The sequence below is a fragment of the Panthera onca genome, chromosome C1 (genome assembly GCF_046562875.1).
Source record: "Panthera onca isolate mPanOnc1 chromosome C1, mPanOnc1 haplotype 2, whole genome shotgun sequence".
NCBI classification, from domain to species: domain Eukaryota; kingdom Metazoa; phylum Chordata; class Mammalia; order Carnivora; family Felidae; genus Panthera; species Panthera onca.
Genome location: NC_138346.1, coordinates 986,531 through 1,011,326, shown reverse-complemented (window position 1 = coordinate 1,011,326; position 24,796 = coordinate 986,531). Strand labels below are relative to the sequence as shown.

The 24,796-nt window shown below is 55.2% G+C and overlaps 2 protein-coding genes across 4 annotated transcripts in view; both read right to left on the bottom strand.

The window, feature by feature from the left end:
- Nucleotides 1-242: 242 nt before the first annotated feature.
- Nucleotides 243-7,494, bottom strand: MTERF4 (mitochondrial transcription termination factor 4). The gene is made up of 4 exons (XM_060624386.3): nucleotides 7,402-7,494; nucleotides 5,777-6,272; nucleotides 3,360-3,544; nucleotides 243-2,667 (listed from the first exon to the last, which is right to left on the bottom strand). The coding sequence occupies exons 1-4, from the start codon at nucleotides 7,420-7,422 to the stop codon at nucleotides 2,308-2,310; spliced, it is 1,062 nt and encodes a 353-aa protein (XP_060480369.1). The 5' UTR covers nucleotides 7,423-7,494; the 3' UTR covers nucleotides 243-2,307.
- Nucleotides 7,495-9,321: 1,827 nt separating this feature from the next.
- The window catches only part of PASK (PAS domain containing serine/threonine kinase), a 41,342-nt gene continuing 25,867 nt past the window's right edge, over nucleotides 9,322-24,796 (bottom strand). For 2 of the 3 annotated variants that reach the window (XM_060624387.3, XM_060624389.3), the window contains 9 exons: nucleotides 22,873-24,617; nucleotides 21,844-22,025; nucleotides 21,303-21,470; nucleotides 17,591-17,716; nucleotides 17,341-17,475; nucleotides 14,401-14,600; nucleotides 12,257-12,390; nucleotides 10,498-10,644; nucleotides 9,322-9,893 (listed from right to left, as the gene is read on the bottom strand). In XM_060624387.3, the coding sequence (XP_060480370.3) occupies nucleotides 9,787-9,893; nucleotides 10,498-10,644; nucleotides 12,257-12,390; nucleotides 14,401-14,600; nucleotides 17,341-17,475; nucleotides 17,591-17,716; nucleotides 21,303-21,470; nucleotides 21,844-22,025; nucleotides 22,873-24,617 (2,944 nt within the window). In that variant the 3' untranslated portion in view covers nucleotides 9,322-9,786. Of the gene's footprint in view, nucleotides 9,894-10,497; nucleotides 10,645-12,256; nucleotides 12,391-14,396; nucleotides 14,601-17,340; nucleotides 17,476-17,590; nucleotides 17,717-21,302; nucleotides 21,471-21,843; nucleotides 22,026-22,872; nucleotides 24,618-24,796 lie in introns of those variants that run through there. The other variant, XR_014138031.1, reaches the window with a different exon arrangement.

Sequence of the window (24,796 nt, the reverse complement as noted above, 5' to 3'; positions counted from 1 at the left end):
ACAATCTACTGAATCCTGAGCTTGGTGCCGTCTTATGATTAACTCATCGTGATGTTTTACAAATCTAGTAAATCTAGTAAAAACATCTCCTGATGCTAAAGGAATCACAATTCATCCTGGAAACATTCTAAATGAGACACTGCTTTTTTCACACAGTTCTTTCACAAAACTGTAGCGTCTTCCTCGAACATACACTCAAACTCCACCTGAAGAAATTAGTAATAATGCAAATCAGAAAACTATCAGGTGCGTAGAAATTTATTTCTGCATCAAAATGCAAGGAGCAATCATGAATTGCCAGGTTAGCCATTCCAGTCATAGAAATTTGTAATTCTACTTAGTCCCCCGACTGGACACAAGAGCCCATCTGAGGGAGAGTACTGGTCACTCGGACGCCACAAAACAGAAACGTGAAAACGCCAGCAGAGTGAAATGCTCTCGTTTTCACATAACCTTGCCCACGGCCGAGAACCCAGGGAAGACAAAACCTTCCTTCCCCCGCCGCAGGTGGGCTGCCACAGAAGCAATCCCTCACCCATCCTGCTGCTCTCCCTCCGGCAAACCCAGGGCCAGCCACCTCCAGCACCTGCCTTGGCAGGGACTCTCCTGCCGGCCAGCTACTGCCACGACACTGGCCTCCGACACCACACAGGGACTCACTGAGCTACTTTCCTTCCGCCGAACATGGCTCTGTGTGGTCACGCTCACACGTGAGCCCGGAGGAAACAGAAGTACCTTGGTGCTGAGTCCCCACAGCAAACAGAGCTCAGACTACAGGAACATTCCAGTGCATGGAGGAACGGAACGCAAACACACAGCTACTGACTTTTCTCTTAAATACAAGAAACGTAACAAACATAAGCCTGCTTACAATCCACCGGACCAGGCTTTAGAGCAGCTCCTTGGCCACGGCCCCGCTGACACCCCAGCTGGATGGTTCTGCAGTGAGGCCGTCACGGGCGTGGCAGGATGTTGAACGGCGGCGCTCGCCTCCACTAGATCCCAACGGCACCCTCCCTCGGTCCTAACAACCGAGGCCTTTTTCAGATGTTCTCAGATGTTGCCAGACGTTCCCTGGGGTCGAGATCGCCACAGGCGGGAAGCGCTGCCCCACAGGATCCCTGCACAGTCTCTGCTGGAAAAATAAGGCCGAGCACCAGAACTTTCACATGGTTGTTAAAATGCTGCCAAGACCTGGATTTTGGCTGCATCACCAAAAACGTCTTCTGCGTCACCAACCCCGTGCCGGCTCCCCCGAAGGGAGGGACACCAGGACGTTCTGAGGTGCACCAGCCCTCCCTCGCGGAGCCCAGACCATCAGGGCCGGGCCTCTACCTCAGAGATGACTTCTATCACATTCCGCTCTTTAAATCACCCCTGAGGCCCACCGGGTTCCCCGAGGGGACTCCCAGCGCCATGCTGTCGTGGGGCCTCCTGAAGGAGACCAGGTCCTGCCCCGCCAAAGACCCCGTGTGACTCCTCTTCTCCTCTGGTCTCAGGAGCCACCTGTGTGAAACAGGCGATAGGGAGAGGACAGATCAGACCGCCCCAGCCCCTTCCTGTTCCGGCGCACTCCACGCCACATTCCTGTGGCCGCCAGAGCCTTCAGGCCTGGATGTGGCCCACCGGCCGTGAGCTCGCTCGCAGGGAAGCCAACTTTCCTGAGAGGTCAGAGCCAGGGCCTAGGCCTCACAGACATAGAGAGCAGCCCCCCAACCCTCCACTGGCATCGAGAAGCTGTGCGAGATGAAAACACACATCACTAACAACTCCCTTTACGCTGCCGGATGCTGAATGCAGTTAGGAAGCAATATGTGTGGATGGAAAACACGAGTGTTTCTGTGGGAAACCGGCTACCTGTTTTCATAGAATAAAGTGCTGTGGTGTACAAAAGCTTCCCTGCCTGCTCATAATTGTATCTTTATCACTAGAAGGAAGTATATAATGACTCGAACCAGAGGGAGGAACCCCATTCCCCACAATCATGGAATCATCACCCACGTATGTAACAGAGAAAAAAACAAAACCGGATGTTGAGATACTCAGTCCCCCTGAGTTTAACAGCTCAGAGTAACTCTCATTCAGGATGGAACAGGGCCCTCCCCACAGAGATCCGACGACAGATCAAACTAATGCAGCTCCTTCTTAGTCTGACCTGCTTCTCAGGTGATTTATAACAATGTTTTCGCTAGAAGACCAGTTTTAGAAGGAAAAATAACCTGAGAAGATCCAAGTGAAGCTCTCAAGAGCTCTGAGAAAATTAAAACATTCTTGGATATCTATGCGCTCTTCACTCCTGTCCTTCCATCACTCCTCCTCCTCTTCCTCTTTCTCCTCCTCCTCTTCCTCGTCCAGACTTAAGCTTTTATTGTCAGGCACGGGGCTCTCGGACTTCTCTTCCTCCTCCCGAGCCAAGAGCTTCTTAAAAACTTCAAACTCCTCAGCAGAAGAACAGGCTGTCCTGGCCAGAAACTCAGCTTCTGACACTCTGAGGATGTCCTTGAGTAAAGGATTAGGGACCTGGGTCTGGCCCTTCTTATCAGGGGTTTGGTACCGTCCTAGGCGCTCGAGGAACACATGTCTCTGCTTGATCTTGGTGATGGAATACTGCAGCAAGTCAGTCCTCACCACGTCCGCGTGCTTAACCCCCATCCTGAAATAGGCATACTGGAGACACAGACACAGTTAGGAGGCCCAGGCACAGTGACCTACACCCGGCCCTTCTACGGTCCATAATCGCCTCAAGCTGTCCAAACGCACTCACAAAGAGCCACCCAACTAACAGTGGCAGGACACTCCCTGACGCCCGGCAATTGTGTGACGGCTGAGTTTTCAAAACATTTTCAAATTCATATTGAGAAAAATTTAGCAGAAAATAAAGGGGCAAGGGAGAGAAATTCAGTTCTGTTTTTCTCAGGGAAAAAACCGTGAGTATGGAAAGAACAGGCAAAAAATTCAGAAAACATCTAACAATTTGACCTAAGTTGTCATAATTGGTACCCAAAAGTTGGGACAACTGTCACAATTACACTTCTAAAATCAACATGCAGAATAGGTTCTAAAGAAAGGAAGATTTTCAGCTCTTTTGAAATTAGCTATTTCAAGCAGAGGCCCCGTCTGGCCCCCAGGAGTGAGACTGGGTGACCCCCTATCAATGGCAGAAAAACTGCAGAACAGGTCCTACGTAAAGGGGTGAAAGACCAGAGGCCGATTCTCTCTGGCTCCTGCAAAGAGGATCTAAGCCCCTCACCTCATCCACTCATCCTCAGGGCGCCTGAGGCCTCCCTCGGTGGAGCGGCCCCTCCCTACAGCTGAAGCACTGGCTGTCCCTTCCCGAACCCCCAACCAGGCACCCTCACCTGGAACTTGTACTCCAGTTCACCGGGGTCCTCCTGAAGAACATACGGGCACCTGTGCAAAATCTTGGTCACCTGCTGTACCGTGAAAAGACATTTCTCCTTGAGAACTCCGACAATGCTGTCGATGTCCCTCTGGTGCATGGTGAAGATTTCAGGGCAGCAGAGAAGCACCGTCTTGAGTTTCCCTGCAGAACATAAAAAAGGGCAAGTGCATAATTTCAGGATAGTCCAGAAAACCAAGGGCTCGCTACACCCAAGCCAGCATTTAAAACACGGACCAGGGTGCTCTCCTCCACGAGTGACAGCGTCCGCTGCCTGCCCAGGAGCACCAGAAAAACACATCTCCTCACCGACTCTCTCTCACTTCTGAGACTCACCAACCTTCCCTCCCTGATAGAAAGAGGGGGCCTCTTGCCGGCCTCCCGGCTGAAAGCCGCTAACCTCACATTCTCGGCTTCCTCCTCTTGCCCCCTTCCTCTAAAGAACTTCACGGTGGGGGAGTGGGGGGTTAGTGCGCCTGGGTGGCTCATTTGGCTGAGTGTCTGACTCTTGATTTTGGCTCAGGTCATGAGCCTATGAGATACAGCCCCACGTCGGGCTCTGTGCTGAGCGTGGAGCCTGCTTCAGGTTCTCTCCCTCTGCCCCTCCCCTGCTCATGCACAATCTCTCTCCAAAAGGGGATTTACGGAAAGATCAGACAGTAATATGAGACAGTAGTATCCCCCACACTGGGGCTTTGGATTGATGTTTCCTTCCATAATAAAATAGAAGCACTGACAAGCAACGTTCCTAAGATCTGGGAGCCTAAACTCAATGAAAAGGACTTCCATGATAATAATTAATGTAATAGTAAGAATACTCATGATGTGTAGCCATGAACACTGACGTCCTAGTTAGTGAAATGACCATATATTATATCCAAATTAGGGCAATTCTGAGTGAAAGAGGCCCTATTAACAAATGTATTAGGGTAACTGGTAACTGAGATTACCCTACGCAAACTGGGGCATATGGTCTTTTTTTTCTTTTCTTTGACGGGGGAGGAGTGGGGAGGGGCAGATAGAGAGGAAGAAAATCTTTTTTTTAATATTTAAAGTTTATTTATTTTGAGAGAGAGAAAGAGAAAAAGGAGGGAGGGGCAGAGAGGGAGAGAGAGAGGGAGAGAGGGAGAGAGAGAGAGAGAGAGAGAGAGAGAGAGAGAATCTCAAGCAGGCTCCAAGCTGTCAGCACAGAGCCTGACGTGGGGTTCGAACTCACAAACCACGAGGTCATGACCTGAGCTAAAGGTGAACACTTAACCAACTGAACCATCCAGGCACCTCTGAGCTTTGTAATTTATAATCATAACATACAAAGTGTTAAGTTTAGCCTTTTAGATTATACCACAACAGGTAATCCAGTAAGAGAAACAGAGAAGACTACCTTCTTCCTTATCTTCTAGAGGAGGTCCGTAGAGATCCTCTGAAATAGTAGATCCCTAAACCTTCTGTCGCCCTCAACAATATATTACCAGTAACGGTCAAAAATGAAAAAAAAGAACAGTGGCCCTCCGCTGGTCAAAGTAGATAAAGATCCTTGGAGACGCTCATGGACCCCTAACCCCCTTCTCCTAAAGGCCCATAAAGAGATCCAAGGAAATTCTAGAATCCTTGGGGCACCTGGGTGGCTCAGTCAGTTAAGTGTCCAACCTCAGTTCAGGTCATGGTCTCGAGGTCTGTGACTTCGAGCCCTGTGTCAGGCTCTGTGCTGACAGTTGGGAGCCTGGAGCCTGCTTCAGATTCTGTGTCTTCCTCTTTCTCCGCACCTCCCCTGCTTGCGCTCTCTTTCTCACTCTCTCTAAAATAAATAAACAAAAAAAAAAAAAAAAAAAAAAAGAGAGAAAGGAATTCTAGAATCCTTGAGGTATGAATCCTGTTGGGGACAAGGGAGGGGGTGGGGGACGTGGTGGAGGGACAGACACTCCTCAGTTTCCTAGGAGTTTGGGAAGATCTCGTCTTCCACAGCAAATCAAGACACCTTGTTGGAATGCACGTCTTTACCAGGGACTCTGTAAGCCTTTGGCTCTACGTCATACAGACACAAAGCACTAAGACCGCTTCACGTTAAGCATCAAAAATGCCGTATACACACATGTATCAGTATCACACACTGACATCTATCTGCTGGGCATGAGCATGTAGTACGTGCTCTAGATGCCAGGGGCCCCACAGTGAGCACACCAGACAAGAGTCCTGGCCTGTCCCCCCTTCCCTCCGGCAGTGCCATCCAGAGGTCACTCCTCTTTCTCACCTCCGAACCAAATCACGTGTTATTCTCAAGGACATTCCCCAGAAGCCCCCCTAGTCCATCCCACCTGGGCTACTCGTCCCCCAAGCCCGAGTCCTCGGCGTCGTCCACGAAATCAACACTTCCTGTACCTTCTCCAAGCCCAAGCTTCCGCAGGTAACTGGAGCGTTTCCTCATCTGCATTATAGGCAGCTTCAGCAGCTCAGGGCTTTTCTTCAAGGCCACATACAGAGGCTCTGGGTTCAAACCCAAGAGTATTAATTCTGAAATGATGTCCAGCAACTGTTGGGGGGGCACACTTGGCCCCATACTGAGCAATTCATTAACGTGGATGTCACTGAAACCCATGTCCAGGAGGGCACTGATGACGTTCTCTCGCTCTAAGAACCCTCCGGCCACAGGAGTCCTCTGCTTCTCAAGGGGGTCCGGGGTGAGATGTGTCCTGCACTCTGGTTCCCGCACATACTTTTTGGGTTCCACGCAGGATACCTTCTGGAGGCCCCCTCCATTGGAGGCTGTGGTCAGTGGACACAACAAAGATACAGACGACCTTTTCTGTTCTCCGAGAGGAGTCTGCCTAGCAACATGCGCCCAGGTGAGGGGGATCAGGCGGTGCCAGTCAAAGACCTACGAGACAGAGTACCAACAGGGAATAAATTCCTCACTACCCCAATGTAACAGACATCACGGGGCTCCCGAGCCAGGTTACCTAGTGCCTTGGTCCCACATAAGCACAGCAGCCTTTGTAAGCAATCTGCAGAATCGTATCCGAACCTAAAAAAGCCTGCAGAGAAGGAAGTTCACATACAGAGAGCAGAGTACTGCAAGGGCACAGAGGTCAGAGAGCCAAGCAAGTGTCCGCCGGCTTTTGTCGGCTTTTGTCACTGTAACTGAGGGGGCAGGGAGGAACAGAACTAGAAAGGGTGTCTGTGCGTGGGGTACTTTGGCTCTACCCCTAAGGTTCAGTGCTTGGGGGGGGGGGGGGGGTGCAAATTTAACTGAAAACAGACGAACGGGAAGCTAAAAACCAAAGTTTATTCATAGGCATGGAGCCGCTCACAGAAGGGGTAGCTCTCTATACGGTAAAATTAGGGCCTAACTTAAGGAGGAGGCAGCGTCTGTGGGAAGAACAAATGGGGGATAAGCAAGTTTGTAACAATGTTTGTTTACGCAGATGCAAGTGGTCTCTCTTTTTCTTCCTGGCCCTAAAACTACCCAGGAGAGAAAAACATGAAGCCTGTCTTACCAGTGAGATAAGGGAATCTCCCAGAAACCCTTCTGCAGCTGCTGTGTCCTAAATACAATAGTTGAAAACAACTTCCGTGCCACCCCTGGGGGTCTGAGTTGGCGTCCACACCTCAAAGATGTGGACCTCACGCTAGTGTGCAGATTCATCGACCTAAGTCCACTCCGCAGAAACAATCCCGTTCCACAGAATCAGCCTGACGGCCAAGGTGCACACACACAACTCCCGCCCGCCTCGAACGGCTCGGCGGCGCGCGCCCACGCGAGGCAGATCCCGCAGTCGCCGCCCGCGCACTCAGCACCCTCCCCACCCCGACCCGCAGCGCTCGCAGGCGTCCACTGGGGTCGCCGCCCGGCCGCCCGCCCTCCCCTCCGCCGGGTTCGGCCCCGGATCCCACCCCGCGCGACAGCGCGCCGCGGCCCACGCGGGGCACCGGCCCCCGAGTAAGGCTCCACCCGGCGGCGGCTCGTCTGCCACCGCGCGGATCCCCGGCACCGGGCGCCACCTCACCTGCCTGCCGAGCGCCGCCATAGCGCGGAGGCGGCAGCGACCCTGGCGCCGGAAACCGGCCCTCACGGGTCCGCGCTTCCGCCCTCGCGAGCCCTCCCTTCCGCCCTCCCCCTGGCAAGCGCGGGCGCGCGAGAGGCGCGTTCCGCCGCGAAGGTTCCCAGTCCCCCGGCCTGCCCTCCTCCAGCGGGGACGCCCGGTCGTGCGGACACGGAGCCCCGGTGTCTTTCAGGGCATCCTCCGCCCTCCCGAGCCCCGAACCTTCGCTTGTACGAGCTTCCTCTTTTTTTATCTAGCACTGGCTTCTGGACTGAGAAGGGCTTGGAGCACCTGCTCCGTGCCCGGCACTGGGCTGGGCGCCGCCACAGGTCATGTGACGAAGGACGTTGTCAAAGAGAAGGTTGTAATCTGTGTAGAACCAAGGCATTGGTTGTTTTGTTTGTTTTTTTTTTTTTTTACTCCAGTTTTCTTGCAAAACTATCCAAGTGTCGGCCTCTCAGGATAAAGTAACGCTTTTACACCCAAAGCCTAAGAAAATCCCCGTGTGCTGCCGCCACTCCCTAGAGGGAATCAGTCAAGAGCCCCAACAGGTAATCCGGCTGGAGAGAGAAAGTCCTGGCCGAGATGCAGGCCTCGCTCTAGGAAGCCAACAGCATCTTCAGTCCTCTGAAAATGCTGCTCTCTGGAATCGCACCGGGAACACAGAGAGAAAGATCTGCCAGCCTCAGTCTCAGCCTCAGCCTCAGCCTCTCTCTGCAAAGAACGCTCTCAAAACGTCAGACCTCCTACTGCCATCCAGAAGGATGAGTTTTATTTTTCCTCAGAAGTGACAGTCCTGGGAGAGCTAGGACTTTACCCTCTTAGTCCATTGCACCCGGGTCTGAAAAGAACATTCTGTAACCTCTTACGTGTTGTAAGTATCATGTCTACTACAAGCAAAAACGTGGGGTTTTTTTTTCCACTCTGGAAAAGAGTTATCAAGAAACTCATTCAAACTCAGAAGAGTAAACATCACTTTTTGTTACACACTTTAAAAAAAATACACACCTAAAAACCAGGCATTTGTGGTCCCTGATGGAGGAGGGCGTGTCCCCCGCCCCCTGTCAGTCTCTGGTGACAGCAGGGACTCAGGCAGCACTTTGTAAAGGAAGGGGGATAGCAATATCCCATATCCCCACAGTTGAGAACGAACCACTGCTCTCTGGGTGTCCCTAGATGCTGGAAGACAGTTGAGTGCTCCCTAATGAGCCCAGGGCTTCACCAGAGCTGTGTGACCCCTGAGCATCTTCCGGAGGACAAGGCAGAGGAACCGTCAACCTGCAGAAAGGGGTGACGTGCTGGAAGAAGGGTGGGGGGGCCTCGGGGTTTTTCGTTTTCTTCTCGCCGTCTTAGCAAAGGGAAGAATGAAAGAGTTCCCCCTTACTCCCAACCGCTCCCTCCCCTCCAACACAGATAAAAAAGAAAGGCTGCTTTTCACGAGCTCCGTGAGCATCTGCATTCCGCTCCGGAGGGGGATGGGTCGGAGCCATCGGAGTGTGTGAGAGACACCCTGGCACGTGAACCGGATGGGAAGTAAGACAGGCCGGACGCCCCGGCCGAGTGGGGCCTGGGCTGGACGCAGGCTGTCTGGGGGAGTGCTGGCAGGGCGTCTGGGTGGACAGCAGGGCCCAGGTGGGCTGCAGTGCTGGGGGGGGGGGGGGGGGGGAGGGGAGAAAGAAGTGCTTGAGCATCAGTGCCCACCCGGCCTCCTTAGACTGAGCAAGCTGCAGGGCTCCCGGCTCACCCGGGGGAGGCACCCCCAAACTGACAGAGGCTGAGCCCCTCTCCAGCTGCAGCAAGTGGGTGTGCACAGACATAAAAATAAGGAAAGGAAACGCTTCCCACACTGGCGTTGTGGAAGAATTCAGACAGTCCAAGTCAGGATAACTGTTTACTACAAAATTGCTTTGATTTGGAAAATGTTCAAGAAAATAAGTTAATGAAATAGTCTGGTCAGTTGCTAACCAGTTCTACAAACTCCACACATCCGATGGGCACTTGTCCAGTCAGAGGAGACAAAAACACATGTGTATATACAAAAGCAGAAAGACTAAAAAACTTTACGCCTTTCCGAAGTCCACAAGTGAAAGCCCTTTAACAGTACAAACTCAACCCGGCACTAGAACGCTTTCCCGAGGTCGTGACAAAAGTGAATTCCAAGTCTATTTATAAACCTAAAATCTTACAGCATCACTGGCTTTTGTTCTAGCATTTTTTTAAACTTGCATGTGAGCTTTTAGAACGTGAACTGGGCCTAGTTCTTGAGAGTTTACTCTCTCTGAATGGAAGAGGCCCGAAAACAATTCAGTCCCCCAGAGTGATACAGAGGAGCAGGGAGCTGGTGTCCGCTCAGCAGGGGCCGCCCCTAGGGCACAAGGCCCCGCATGGCTCTGGGGCTACTTCCCTCACGCACCTGCTCTCCATCTCCAGACTCAGCGCCGACAGACCTCCACTTTCTGAAGAAAGAAGAAGACATTGTATCATTAACACAAGATTCTAAGACACTTGCTTCTCGCTGGGAGAATCCCTAGCCGCAGAGACATCAGGGGCCTTCAGAACCGGCCTGGCACTGCCCAAGTCCCGGCCCCTGCCGAGCTGCTGCGCGGATTCTAAGCCTGGGGCCGCCAGCACCAGCTTGGTCCGCCAACGTTGAGCACTGGTGACCAGACACGCTGGCTGCTGCCCAGCTGTGCGGCCAGAAGCCTTATCTGAAGAGCCAGGGCTCCTGGGTCCCCTCAGAGCATCCCACTCCCACCATCTACAGCCTTACCCTTTCCTTTAGCTGGCTCAGGCCACCACCAGCCCTTTGCCCCCAATCCTTCTGTGGGCGCCTCCTTGTCAGGGGCTCCCCTGGGTGCTCACCCACCTTCTAAGGCCCCGGTGGTGTTCAGGGGCCTCTGGAACAGAATCAAGCTCCACTTTTTCCACAGGTGACAAGCCAGCTACAAGGCCTGACATTTGTGTCCAGGACAGCATGGAAGAGGGAGCGTCCTCCTCAGACCCAGGAAGGCAGCCTGGGGAACCTCCTTGCCTTCCTGGCACACCGGCCATGCCTCTCACCTGGCTTGTTCACTCGACACACCTCATCCCAGGTGTAGTCAGCAAGGTTCACAGGCTGTGTCACCCAGGGATCTGTCACCAGCTTCTCCAAGGTGGTGCGCTGCTCGGGGATAGGCTGCAGCAGCCCAGACAGGAGGTTCATGAGATCTGGGGACAGAGAGACCCACCCCACGCGTGTGGGTGGATCCAGGCCAGGCTCAAGTAGAATATGTCTCAAAACTACAGGTCCTGGGTGTGCCTGCCATGAGCACCTCTGAGCCCCGGAACCTCCATTTCTGACAAGAACCTGGGGTCCCTGGCACACGGGCCCAGCTATGCCCCAGACAGGCTGCAGGAGACGCTTGTCCCTCTGAAATGGAAGCATGGAGCTCAGGGTCCCGCCTCGCTCACCTAACCAATGTGCGGAGCTTCGTAAACTCGACCCGTTCTTGGGGCTCTGGCTGTGCAGAGCTTTGAACGACACAGGGTTTGTGGGACAAGAGGAGAGGGACGTGGCCAGAGCAAGCCCTGCGTTGTCCCCCCCCCCCCAAAGGAAGCACAGGCTCTGGGAAGAGCCCCAGCCTTGGGTCTGGATTTGGGCCCCATTTCCTGTAAGAACATGGGGTCCCCTCAGCCAGGGCTACTCTGAGCCTCACCATCCCAGAGGGTATCCTGAGAACCTGGTGAGTGAGCGTGTGGAATAGGCGTTGTGGGTGGAACAGAATGTGCTGCAAGCGGCGTGGTTCGTGGGAATCCGGGACTTCAGCAAAGCTCTAAAGATCCTCCTCCAGGCTGTTAGGGACTCAGTGTCCCCACGCCTCCCCCCATCCCTGTCCCCCACTGGGACAGTGTTAGGAGGTGGAGCCCTCGGGAGGTGACGGGGGCGGGGGGTGTTATATGACGTCTTTCATCTGAGTGTGCGGCCCTGTGGTAGGGTTAGTGTCCTCGCAAGAAGAGAGACCGAGCGTGGCGTGTGGGTACTCTCATCAGGAACCGAATCCGCGGGCACCCTGATCTTGGCCTCTCAGCCTCCAGACAGAAATGGATGTCTGTCTGTTGTGTAAGCCCCAATCTGTGGCGTGTTTTCGTGGCAGTGCTGACACTGGCTTCCAACCTAAGCGGAGTTAGGCTGGACTCCAAGCTGGTTCCAAACGGACTCTGTGCACGAGATGGTCATGCTCGTCACCCCGCTACTTGTAAGGATAAACGAGTGCTGTAGAGTCACAGGATGCCAAGCCTGGAAGGGACCCCGGAGCCCACGGGCCAGCAGTGCCCATGAAACTCTTACCAGCCCCCTCCCTGGGGCTCCTCCACTTGGGGTGCCAAAGGGGCCGACTCCAGGCACAGGATGTCATTTCCAGGCCACTGAGCCCACTGGTCCTTCCCCCAAATGCACACCACCCCTTTCCCCCCGTGGCCCCGACAGGAGCCGGAGGTGCAACAGAAACCCGCAGGCTTCCCAACAGCTGCTAGGGGGCCAAGTCCCACCATTGCCCCCAAGTGATGAATGTCTGACCCAAGTGCTGACCTTACAGTCACTGGCACAGCCAGGTTCCCAGGCTGCCAGCGTCTGTCTCAGAAGCGGGCCCCCCGGGACCCAAGGGGGATTCTCCTGCACATAACTTTATCATGACGGTTCAGTCATGGTCACATTACCCTTCTGTCCACGTCGGCATTAGAGGCACAGAAAGAGCAATGAGGTCACCAGCACGGACAAAGGGGCGCTGTGCCCGAGGCAGGGGACTGAGCCGTCTCCGCGGCACCTGCAGCGCAGGCTCACCTTCTGACACCAGGTATGGCGGGTGGATCACGGCCTCCATGGTCTCCTCCAGCTCGCAGAAAGGGTTCTCCTCAAAGATCAGCGTGTACAGCGTGACCCCCAGTGACCACATCTCCAGCTCCGGCCCCTTGTACCTGCAAGGAGGTGGCGGCCACATTCGGGGCACGCCCGGGCTCAGCCCAGAGCCACAGGCCCGCCCCACAGGACGCCCCCGGCGCGTCCTGCAGCCCTCCTCAACTACGCCCTCAACTCCGGCTCCAGCCACGCGCTGGGGAGGGAGAGAAAAGCAAACCTTCGCGCTCAGGCAGCTGAGAGATGCCCACTGCCAAACGGGAGGGTGTGCGGCATGTGAGGGTGGAGCACCTCCTGATGGGAGGGCTTCCTGGAGGAGGTGCAGAGAAGGCACAGCAGAGTAGAGGCTCTAAGCTGCACGGGAGCAGGAGGAGGGCCAAGGTAACAGCAGCGACCCAGAGGAGGGGGCGGGGGGAGGGGGCGGAACAGGGATAGTGCTTTGTCGCCATGTTTCATCATCGTGAGGACCTAACCTGGCTTCCACTCGTCGGCACCTGTGAGATGCCAACACTCCGCCAGGCATTTTATGTGACCCAGCCCTAAGCCCCACAGCTGGCCCGAGAAGCAGCGCCTCCACGTGACACAGAAGGTGGGGAGCTGCCGCTGAGCTGGCCCCAGAGTCGCGTGGTCACGGGGGTCTGGCACTCGGGGGCGGTCCGGCCCGGAGAACAGAGACGGAGTCAGTCACACAACGTGGCTGAGAGACACTGGTGAGCGGTAAGAGGGTCCAGGACGTCAGGGCACAGGAGAGCGAGCTGGGGGGCCCTGGACGCTGACAGGTGCCGGGAGGACAGACCTCAGGCAAGTGCGGGGTGAGAGACTGCACAAGCCAGAGCGAGGAAAGCAGGTTCGACACTTTTTGTTTTGTGTTGTTTTGCAAAGAAAGATTTCGAGAATACTGGAGACTGAAGACAAAAATCCAACAGGGTACCACAGGTGGCAGCGAACGTTTTCTGTAAAGGGCCAAACACAAACATTTCCGGCTTGTGGGCCACCCAGCCTCTGTCACCGGCACTACACTCTGCCACAGCAGCGTGAAAGCTGCCACAGACACTGCATAAGCAATAAAAGTCTACGTATAAAACCCAGTGGCGGGCCGGTTTGGCGGAGAAGGATACGGAAACAATGAGGAAGGAAGCGGAGTCCCTGAGGACGGGATCTAGAATCAGAGCTCAGCAAACCCCTGGTGAGGTGAGATGGGGGAGCACGCAGGAGGGCGCCTGCAGGCCCGAGAGGAGGGCGCAGGCACGGTGCAGGGCCGGGGCTCCTGGAGAAGGCGGGATCGCCCTCGGGCGGGCACTGAGGTGCAGCACCACCCTGCGCTTCCCTGTGGGAGCTTCCCAGCCCGGGTGCAGGGGGTGGGGTGGGGGGCAGACAAACCACAGAGCGCATGCCGTGATCCCACGGACAGGGCGTGCAGCCCCCCGCTACAACTCTGACGACCCGGTGGCCACCACAGGATGAGACAGCAGCCAAGGGCACGCTTGGGGGCACCGGGTGCTCAAATTACATCTTCAGAGAAACTCCAAGGCCCTCTTAGACTATCCCCCTTCAATCTCCCCTCCCGTCCGGTGGCTCTGAGTGTGCCGGATGACAGGGGAAGGGCTCAGTGAGCACTGGCTGGAGCCCCCTGTGGCCCGCAGGCTCCGGGGCAGGAGCGGGAGGCCTGGCCAGGCCCCAGGCCACTCGGTCCTCTGCACCGGTACCTCCCATTGCTCGATCCCCAACAGTGGTTACTGGAAGAGCCGCTATTCCTGTCGTCACATGGAGTAAACCCAACTGAGGAGAAACCCTCTTCATTCTTGTGCTTATCTTGATGTTTCGTGTTTTCTAAAACTCCGGACCTACACACAAGTTGACAAAATGCCACAACAGATCCTGCAGCCACCGCCCAACATCCCGTAACCAGCCTTACTTTGCCTGCCTGCCCACGGACCACAAAACGCTCATAATCAGTCGGCGGCCCCGTCACCAAGAGGCGCAAACTGAAACAGTTTCCCACCTAAAGTCCCGCGGGTGGCAGGGCCCCGACGGAAGGTGCGAGGCCGGGCTGCCGCGCAGCACGTACGTACGGGTTTCCCAGGAGCACCTCGGGCGCACAGTACTCAATGGTCCCACAGAACGTGTGAAACAGCCTGCCCTTCTCCAGGTAGGCGGCAGAGCCGAAGTCGATCAGCTTGATGGTAAAGTCCTCCGCGATCACGATGTTCTCGTCCTTGATGTCCCGGTGAATGATGCTCTTGGAGCGCAGGTAGGCCACTGCCGACACCAGCTGCAATCGGGGCCACAGGGACTTTTTAAAAAAGCAAGTCAAGTAAAACATGCATTTAAAATAAGGATTAACTGCAAAGAAAGAAACAGTAACGAAGCCAAGAGCCTATTGTCTGGTTTATCACGCGTGGGTGACAAGAAAGAAGGCTGGATGCTGCAGACGCCGCCCAGCTCAGCGTAGGCAAAGCAGGTCCAGGTGGGGTGCTTGGCGTGGCCGGCCTGTCCCACCGCCGGCAGGAGCACCAGCACCTGATTCTTCTTTAAAATTTCGGAGCACCTGGGCGGCTGGGCGGCTGGGCGGCTGAGCTGGTTAAGCGTCCGACTTCGGCTCAGGCCATGATCTCACAGTTCGTGAGTTCGAGCCCCACATTGGACTCTGTGCTGACAGCTCATAACCTGGAGCCTGCTTCAGATTCTGTGTGTGTGTGTCTCTCTCTCTGCCCCTCCCCCAGTTGTGCTCTGTTCTCTCTCTCTCTCTCTCTCTCAAAAATAAATGTTAAAAAAAATTAAAAAGCAGGCGCTTGGGTAGCTCAGTCAGTTGAGCGTCTGACTTCGGCTCAGGTCATGATCTCATGGCTCATGAGCTCGAGCCCTGCATCGGGCTCTGTGCTGACAGCTCGGAGCCTGGAGCCTGCTTCTGATTCTGTGTCTCCTTCTCTCTCGGCCCCTCCCCCACTCGTGCTCTGTTTCTCAGGCTCTCAAAAATAAAATATAAAAACGTTAAAAAAAAGTTAAAAAAAATAAATGAAAAAAATAAAATTTCATTATTATTATTTGCGATAAGGACACTCAACATAAGATCTACACTAAGCCAATTTCTGAGTCTGCACTACAGTATTATTAGCTATGAAACAGGACTTAGTCATCTTGTGTAGCTGACACTTTGTGCCCCCACCAGACAAACACTGATTCTCAAGTTCTCTCCACGCTGAGAAGCCTTCCCAGCAGACATTCACTCACCCCTCAATACACATCGTGAAAATCTCAGGAGGAAAGACAGACCACAAGCAGAAGCTACAAAGACACACAGTGGGCACCTTACTGAGGGTGGTCTGGGCGTTCAACGGGAGGAGGCCCTGGAGAAAGACGGAGTCTGACACCGTCGGTTCACAGGGAAGGAAAGGACCCTGCCCGGAGTTCACGCAGTGCGCGGGGGCAGAGCTGTGAGTGGAGGCCAAGTCTCCAAACTCCTACTTCTGGGCTCTAGCAGCTTCTCAGAGAGCAGCAGCGAGCAGCAGCCACACTGTGTGGGGCTCTCACGGAGGCAGATGTAAAGTAAGTCCACTGGAAGTGGGCTTCATTCCAACAAGCCTCATGCAATAGTTCCCGCTCTGAAAGGGTACGGTTGTGACAATATACTGTAGGTCCTCCCCCCCCCTCGCTGCATAGGAGAGCTGGCCGCTGAGTGGGCCCTTGGTGGATCTGGAGCTGAGAAGCAATTCACTGATAACTGGCACTCTACATACATATGCTAATATATAATGGTATTTCTCTATAAAATCATGAATCCATACGCACCTACATATGTAGCACTTACGCATGTAAATTTACAGAAGGGCTATAGATACTTCTTGAAAAATTATAAAGTAGAGGACACTATATTTATCTATGTCAGTTGCCCCAGAATTAACAACTGAGAGACACCAGCTATTAACAAGTGACTCCTGTTGTCATAGGACTGCCTGCCATGAAGATTTCAAAAACAAATCTTTGCTATGCATTAAGGTAGATGGGTATGTAATCTTGCAAAACAGGAAGAGGGAAAAAGGGGACGACGGTCTTTGAGCAGAATCATGATGCCTGAAATTTATAAGTAGGTGCCTGAGAAAGTTAATTTCAGAAATCCAATAGCTTCTGGGATTTTACAGCTCTGGGCACAAAATGTCAATTTATGGAAGCTGTCATTAGAAATTAAGTCCTCACCAGGAAACAATCAGAGAGCAAACCTGGGACTTGTTCACTCCCCTCTGCCCCCGGCCTTCCAGATTATTTCTCCACTCTTTCCAGGGTGCTTGGAACAGTCTAAAATGAAATCACCACCGTCTCCTCAAAACAAGAATTACTGTCTCCTCTCCACCCCCTCCCCAACCTCTCTATCTCCCAGCATGCCTTTCTATTTCGCTGATCAGTCTCCTGTTCCAATAAAAGAATAAACGGACAAGATCAATACATAAACAGATATAAAGAGACCAAAACAAACACTGTAAAATGAGATTGCTAGAATCTCAACCTTTACTGATTACTTTAACTGACTGGACAGCTACTATTGATCGAGCATTTACAATGTGCGGGACACCGTGCCGCACAGGTGCCTTAGAGGCTCTGAGCTAACCCTCCTAGCCTTCCCACGCCAGCACTATCATGATCCCTGCTGCACAGATTAGCAATGGTTTCCTGCTGGGAGACGAGGATTCAGATCAGAGGCACAGGCCTCAAACCTTAATCCAACAGCTTTGCTGGCCAAGTTTTGCAATTGGCGTGGGTACCGTAGGAATATTTCTGGCTACGTTTGCAATTGGCACGGGTGCTGTAGGAATATAAATAAGCTTCCATCTCCGAATGGTCCAGGACGGCATCTGGCCTCCAATGTATATCTTATTATGTATCTTACTCCGTCAAATCCAAAATCTAAAGGCTAGACCCCAGCTTGTGAGAGAAGTGCGTGTGAAGCCACATCTGCGTGGCCTCAGAGCCCCGTGCCCAAGCCCGTCACCTCCCCAGCACGGCGCCAGCCTGCTCACCTGTCGGAAGATGTAGCTCGCCAGGGGCTCGTCCAGGCCGGGGTGGCGGTCGATGAACGCAAAGAGGTCCAGGCCGGAGCCGTGCTTCTCCATCACCAGCTGAAAGAACTCTTGGTTTTCAAATACGTCCACCACCTGCAAAAAGACAAAGTCAGGTCTGGGCCTGCCGAGACACCTTCCAGACCACGTATTTAAGAGCTTCTCACACAAGCAACGTCGGGACACCGCTAAGTGAGAAGCAGCACTCCACCTTGATGATGTTGGCGTGCTCCACCCTGGACAGAATCGCAATCTCCAAAGTAACTTTTCCAAGTTTGGGATCCTCAATCCAACAATCCTCCAACACCTTCTCCTTCTTAATAAACTTCACCACCACCTGCGAGGAAGACAGAGGGGAGAAGCGACCGCCAGCGTGCCTCCGCGTCCCCTCAAGCCTGGTGCCCACTGCTGCATCGCAGTGCAGGGGAGGGTAACCTCCACGCGTACCTCCCCTGAATCCAGGGACGGGAGAGAGGAACCTAGTAGTGACCCCCGCCCGGCACGAGGAACACACAGGCACACCAGCAGCTGGCCAGCAGGTCTGAGGACACCTGCCCACTTAAGGTGGATGCGAGGGCATGATGGAGGGGCCCGGGAGCTGAGGAGCCACAGCCTGGGCCAGAGACCTTGCAGCAGGTGCCCCTCAGAAACCCCAGCACCCCCAATTCTCAAGTGAGGACAGGTGCCCCGACCCAGGAGACGAACGAGGAGGCCTGAGGACTGGGAACACGAAGGCCACCACTCACATCAGCTGGAGCCCAGTGGAGTCCAGCAAGCCTGACGGACACAGGCCAACGCAAGAGAAACAGCATCACTGCCCAGGACGATGGCAAAGGTCACGGGGAGGAGACGAGCACCGTGCCGGTGAGGGCCGGGCGCGTGGCCGAGGGGCCAAGCGGGGAGCAGAGACGGCCGGCGGGAGACCCCACAAGATGGCCCCCGAGCCCCACCTCACCGGCTCATCGGCTGCGGGGGGCACGGCCAACACACAGCGTGCCCAGTGCACCGGGTGAGCAGGGAAGCAGGTAGGGAGGCTCCCCGAGAAGGGACAGCTGAGGGGACCCGCCGGAGGGGCAGCGAGCGGGAGGGGAGCACGCAGAGGCAGGAGGGACAGCAAGGAGCACGTGCAGCACCCGGTCAGCCCTCACGTGACCTCGAGGAAAAGGTGATGGGTTAGTGCTGGCCATCAGTGGTGACAAGTGGTCAGATCCTAAGGATCCCGTGGAGAGAGGGCCCTGTGATTCAATAGGCTGGAGGAGACACGTGAGGGAAGGCAAGAAAATGAGGGAAGCAAGGCTGAAGCCCTGCGCACCCAGGGGCGCGGCCAGCGGGAGTGGGGGGGCACGCAGAGGCTGTGGCCGTCCCACCACAGGGTTCGAGCAGACCAGCAGGAAGTCTGCTGCCATGGGCTGCAACACACACGTGAGAGGGGCTTCAGGGGAAAGTACAGAGCGAAAAAGAAGGAAAAGAAAGAATTAACAGAACAAAGGAATACATTCTCTTAAGGTAAAGAAAGCTTTAAACATTCAGATCAAAGTCTCACCAAGCATCAAGCAAGAATAAACAACACACATGCACGCGTGCACACACACACACACACACGCAGGAATACATCCTGGTGAAACGTATGAAGTCCAAAGATTAAAAGAAAAAATTCCGGGGGCGCCTGGGTAGCTCCGTTAAGCATCTGACTCTTGGTTTCAGCTCAGGTCATGATCTAAGTTCAAGCCCTGCATCGGGTTCTGTGCTGTCGGGCTCTGTGTTGACAGGCTCCAGCACGGAGCCTGCTTGGGATTCTCTCTCCCTCTCCCTCTGTCCCTCTCCTGCTCGCTCACGTGCTCTTTCTCTCTCTCTCAAAATAAGTAAACTTTAAAGAGAATTTTTAAGTAAATTAAAAAAATCAGAAAGGAAAAACATCAGATGGCTCTTCAAATAAATGCTAGATGACAGCAGATGTGGGCTCACACGTTCGGAGAGGGATAGGGAGGGCGCATCGCCCCTGAAATGGAAGGGAAACAAATCAGAAAACATGTAAGAACTCAAAGTGTCCTTCCTAGGAAATTAGTAACGCACATTCCAGCAAAAGAAAACTAGACACAAGAAAGAGACTGGATATAGAAATGACACCAATTTAAGAAAAGGAGGACAGGATTTGCACATGGAAAACCACGGCACGCGGCTGAAAGAAACATGCTGGTCTGAACACGCGGAGAGACACCGCGGGTCCTGGGTCACAAGAGCCACTGTGTCGGGATGGCAGTCCTCCCATCCTGTCCCGCGGACTGAGACTGCAGAGCAGCGCTTGGCCCTCAAACGGGCACCTCACCCGTGCAGGGCTGTTTTCTGATTGGCTGCTTTCCTTCATCGTTTGCTGGCCTAGTAATATTTAGGCTGACATCTGTGTTCTGGAAGGTGAAACTACTCATGTGTTTCTTTTCAAACCAAGAGAAGGACTCTCGGCAGCTTCTTTCCTCTTCCTTTAGGCAGAGCGGTCCAAAGAAAGCCCTGTGGTCTGTCGGGTCACTGACCCAACCAAGAGCGAGACCCGCCTCACGAGGACTAGAGAATGAAGCCCCTGCAAACACAGGTGGCAAGAGCGGCCCGCACCACCACCAACCGCTCTGCAGGGGCCTTGTCACTCAGCAATGGCTCCACGAGACACCTCCAATCCGATAAGCTAGAAATACAGCACAATTAACTCCCAGAAGGTACAAGAAGACAAGTTCAAAGAAAACAAAACAAATATCTGGTTAACAAAACAGACACTTCTTTGGCAAGTCTCGCAAAGACGAGAGAGGGCAAACACAAGAACTAGGATGGCCGAGCGAGCAGACGCAGCTGCACGTCACCTGCACACGGATTTGCACACGGAAAACCACAGCATGCGGCTGAAAGAAACATGCAGGTCTGAACAGGCGGGCAGACACCCCGCTGACACGAAAGCGCTAACTCCACAGGCCTCGCGTCACGCTGATGTCAGAAGAGAGAGAAAACTCATGGATGAAATATAAATGAAAAAGAATCCCAAGTAGCAATATCAGCAAGCCAAATTCAGCAACGCGGTAAGAGAATATTGTAACAGAACCAAGGGCTGATTCTGGAAAACACAAGCTGATCGGTGTTACTGAACAGAGAAACCAAGGGTGTGATCATGTCAACCACTCACTACCAGACAGAACTCAGCACTCATTCTTCAAGCCAAGTCTCAGCGAGCTGCAAACCAATGAAACACCCTCCCCAGAAGGATCCATCGAGAAGGGAACGGAGTGGCCGCGATGGCAGGGACGCAGCAAGCGGCAGCCTGCTCCTGAGCCGCTCACCTGGAGCTCTGGGGGACCCATGAAAACACGTCAGGACCGCAAGGGTCTCGCACAGACACACAATGTGTCAACCCCAACATGTGCTGGTAACAGCCAACAGGTCAAAGGACCCCCTGAGTACACGGTCTCCCAGAAACCAGTAGGTGGCACGGGGACACCTGGGCAGTGTCACGGTGTTCACAGGGACTGGCAGGACGGTCACCATGTCGATTCCCTCAAATCACAAAACGCTGGGCAGCTATACCCGCAGTCTCAACAGGATGTGGGAGGAGGGGCAGCGAGGCCTCTGCTCAGGTGGACGAGGAATAAGTAAGAATGGCCACGCCCACTGAGACCACAGAAGGAAGCCTGGCGTGTCCCAACCTGAAAATCAATAGATATCAGCCCCCGAGGGAGAGGCACGCGCGAAGCCCACATGGCCCCGAAGCGGCGGGCAGGATGGCCAAGGGGGGGGAACGTGTGCGCTGCCTTGGGTGCCCTCCAGGCCAGCCGGTGTGCTCAGTGCTTTCCACGGAGGACACCTCCTGCCCCGTGCCACAGCACTGAGGCCACGGACGCACCGGAGCGGCCCCGTTGCTGCGCACGGCCCAGGAGCCACAGTACCTCCTTATTCTCCTCTCTGTCCACCGCGGTCCACACGAAGCCGAAGGCCCCGCTGCCCAGTGGGCTTAGCGTGCTGTACTTGCGGGAGTACGCGCCCTCGCAGGCGGCCAGCCCCTCCACCTCCAGAGCCGTCGGAGGCTCCTCAAACCAGGGCTTGCTCCTGAGCATCTGTGAACGAAACGGGACGCCCGAGGGGCCACGTGTGACCAGCAGCAGGCAGGCTCGCGTCATCCGGTCCCCTGTCCCCCCTCCTCCCGTGTCCTGGGGCTACCTGGCCTGAGAAGTGCTCTCCCGGTTGGCCCAGATGGGCACACACACCCGAGCGTGTTTACGCCCCGCCCCGCACACGGGGCAAACTCAGGTCTAAGATTCCACGTCTGGCTTCCGACTTACCCACGAACTTAGAAGACAGGCCCAAAAAGGCACACCTGGACCTCCCTCCCGTCGCAGAGGAAGCGGAGAGAAAGAGAGAAAAGCCGGGCGGCACCGGTTCCCACACCACGCGGCGGGTGCAAGGTGGGAGCTGACCGCAGACACCCACCTCCCCTGCGCTGGGTCCAGAAAGCTCGCACATGGAGTGGCTGGAGCTGGGCAGGCTGGCCAGGAGCAGGCGGGTCCGCGCGGCCGAGTCCCGGTGGCCGCGTAGCAGGTCTTTCACGAGCCAGCAGCAGAACAGGGTCGCGGAGCCCTGGAGCTCCACCCGCTTCACCTCAAACTGCACACCTGGAGGGGAGGGAGGGTCACCACGACAGCTCCACCGTGCACCGGGCGGGGCGGGCAGGGGCACCCACACTCGGACGAGGGGGGAAGCCCGGAGACAGCTGCCAGGAATGTGAGCGGCCTCAGTGGAACGCGTACGTGCCTATGGCGCTTCCTGCGACCACACGTGCGCGTACGTACAAAGCCCACGTGGTTTGGATACACGTCTGCGCGTTTTTACACGGCCTCCAAGGTACGCGCCAAAACAAACGGGGTCATCTTGGGGGAGGCATTTACAGGTGGCTTTATTATCTTTTTGTTTGTGTTTTCTAGTACATCTATGGATAACACATATTACTTGTAGAACCTTTTTAAGGTTAGGGAAAAAGCCTTAGCGATCGACACTGTGAAGTCAGCAGTAAGGAAACGACTGGTGAAAATGATGTGGATCTGCTAAGAAATCAGGAGATAATCTGCTAAGAAATCACGAACATAATCGACTCCCAGGGGCAAGTGAAGGGGCCCGACAAGAACACTGCCTCCTAGCGCACAGCGCATCAGGCGCCAGAGCCCCAGCAGCACACGCGGGGCCACAGAGCACCTCGCTGCCCAGGGTGACCGTGGAGGTCGGGGCCGGCAGAACCCGTCCCCTGGTGCACGGAGCAGCTCCCAGGAAGGGACCGCAGGCTCCACCCTTCCCTAGCACGTGCACTCGTCACCCTACTTTTCAAGGGATAAGCTCTCACTGCAGATCCTTTAGTGCATCGTTTCTGCCCCAACTATTCAGGGGGCGCAGCCACATCAGACACCGGGACGGGGGAGTCCCTGCACCGGCCATGCCGTGCTCCCACAGCAGCCGCCCGCCACATACTCAGCCACGAGCCGTCTCGGTGGTAACAGCTGCCGGAATAGGTGCCCTCCTGGATCTCATGCTGCAGAGGGGCCCCGGGCATCGCCGGGCTGTCCCCTTTCACAGGCGTGGAGGTGACCTGGAAGCTCAGCCTGGGCTCCTCCAACGGGCACACCTCCACGGAGCCAGCTCCCGGCGTGGGAAGGACGCAGGTGGGGTTCTCTCTGCCACTCGCTTTGTACGGTCCTGAGGACACCAGACGGGTCTCAGAGGGCTCGGCCGGGCCGCGCCCCAGACAGCTCTCGCGAGGCTGCTGAACTTCACCAAGACGCAAGCAGGTGCCCGTCAGGAGCAACAGCTCTCTGTCGTCCAGAACTTGTGACCCGGGCCCGTGCGGACCACTCAGGTCTGCGTCAGAGCCCGCCAGCGAAGGAGAGGCCATCTCTACAAGCTCCGACGCGGTACAGGAACGGTTCGAGGACGTTCGGTCTGTCCGTTCACCGAAAAAGAGTTCCTTGAGATTCCAGGAAAATGAATTTCCATCGGCCTCCCGGGCCTGCACCGCATCCAGGACCCCGGGGAGGTCTGTGGCCAGTGCGTAGTAAGCCGCGGAGCTGCCCACACGGCTGCGCGGGCCTCCACCTCCCGGGTCACACAGCGACACAGGGGCAGAGAAGAGGGGGTGCTCTGTGTGAGAGACGCCCGGTGGCCCCACGACGCTCCACTTGGACAGCTGCTCCTTAATTAGGCAAGTCTGCAGCTCATCTCGGTCACTCTCCCCTGCCCGCGGCTCATCTAGCACAGGCTTCCAGAATGAGGGTGGCGCTGCCCTGGGGGGGCTTCCGGGCTGCGTGTTCTGCTCACCCCCATACCTGGGGTAGCACGGCAGGAGGTGCTGTCCCGCCGGCTGGCCTGCAGCATGGAGCACGGGCATGACAGAATCAGCCCGATGGTTTGAACCACCGGCACTGCTCACACCTGCCCCCTCCAGCTGTGCCTCCTGGTGCGGGCCACACACCCCTGGGTTTCTGCTCCCACCCTCTGCTGGAGCCGGGCCTTCAGAGTCTTCACGTGAAGCAAACGTCCACGTGTCCCCGGGGCCAGACCCACTTTTTCCCTCAAGGTCCCGTATGAGGCTCTCTGGGGTTGCACGCTCCTCCTTCTCCAAGACAGTGTCCTGCTGGGCCTCGGGTAAGGACCACTGGCTATGCGCTGGCGGGCATCCTTCTGGGAGGTTCTGCTGGTCCTGGGACAATGAGTATTCCTGGATTGTCGGGCTTCTTTCCAGGGTGTTCTGCTGGTCCTTGGACAATGACTTTTCTCTGAGGGCTGCCAGGCTTCCTTCTGGAGTGTTCTGCTGCTGGCCCTCAGGAAATAACCACTTACTGAAGGCTGGTGAGCTTCCTTCTGGGATGTTCCGCTGGTCCTCAGGCAAGGACTGTTCCTGGGATGGTGGGCATCCTTCTGGGATGTTCCGCTGGTCCTCAGGCAATGAGTATTCCTGGGATGGTGGGCATCCTTCTGGGATCTTCTGCTGGTCCTCAGGCAGTGACTGTTCCTGGGATGGTGGGCATCCTTCTGCGATGTTCCACTGGCCCTCAGACAATGACTGTTCCTGGGATGGTGGGCATCCTTCTGGGATGTTCCACTGGCCCTCAGACAATGACTGTTCCTGGGATGGTGGGCATCCTTCTGGGATGTTCTGCTGGTCCTTGGGCAATGACCGTTCCTGGGCTGGCAGGCTTCCTTCTGGGATGTTGTCCCCTCTGAGGATTGTAACACGGATGATGTAATTACTTAAGAGCCACAGAAGAACCAAAAGTCAAGAGCACACGGATCCTCCTCTATTAAAGACAAGTATAAAGCAGTCACCACCATAAGCTATGAGCAGCTCATGCATTCTCTAGATAAATCCTCGTTTAACAATGATTTAGCAAAGACAGCC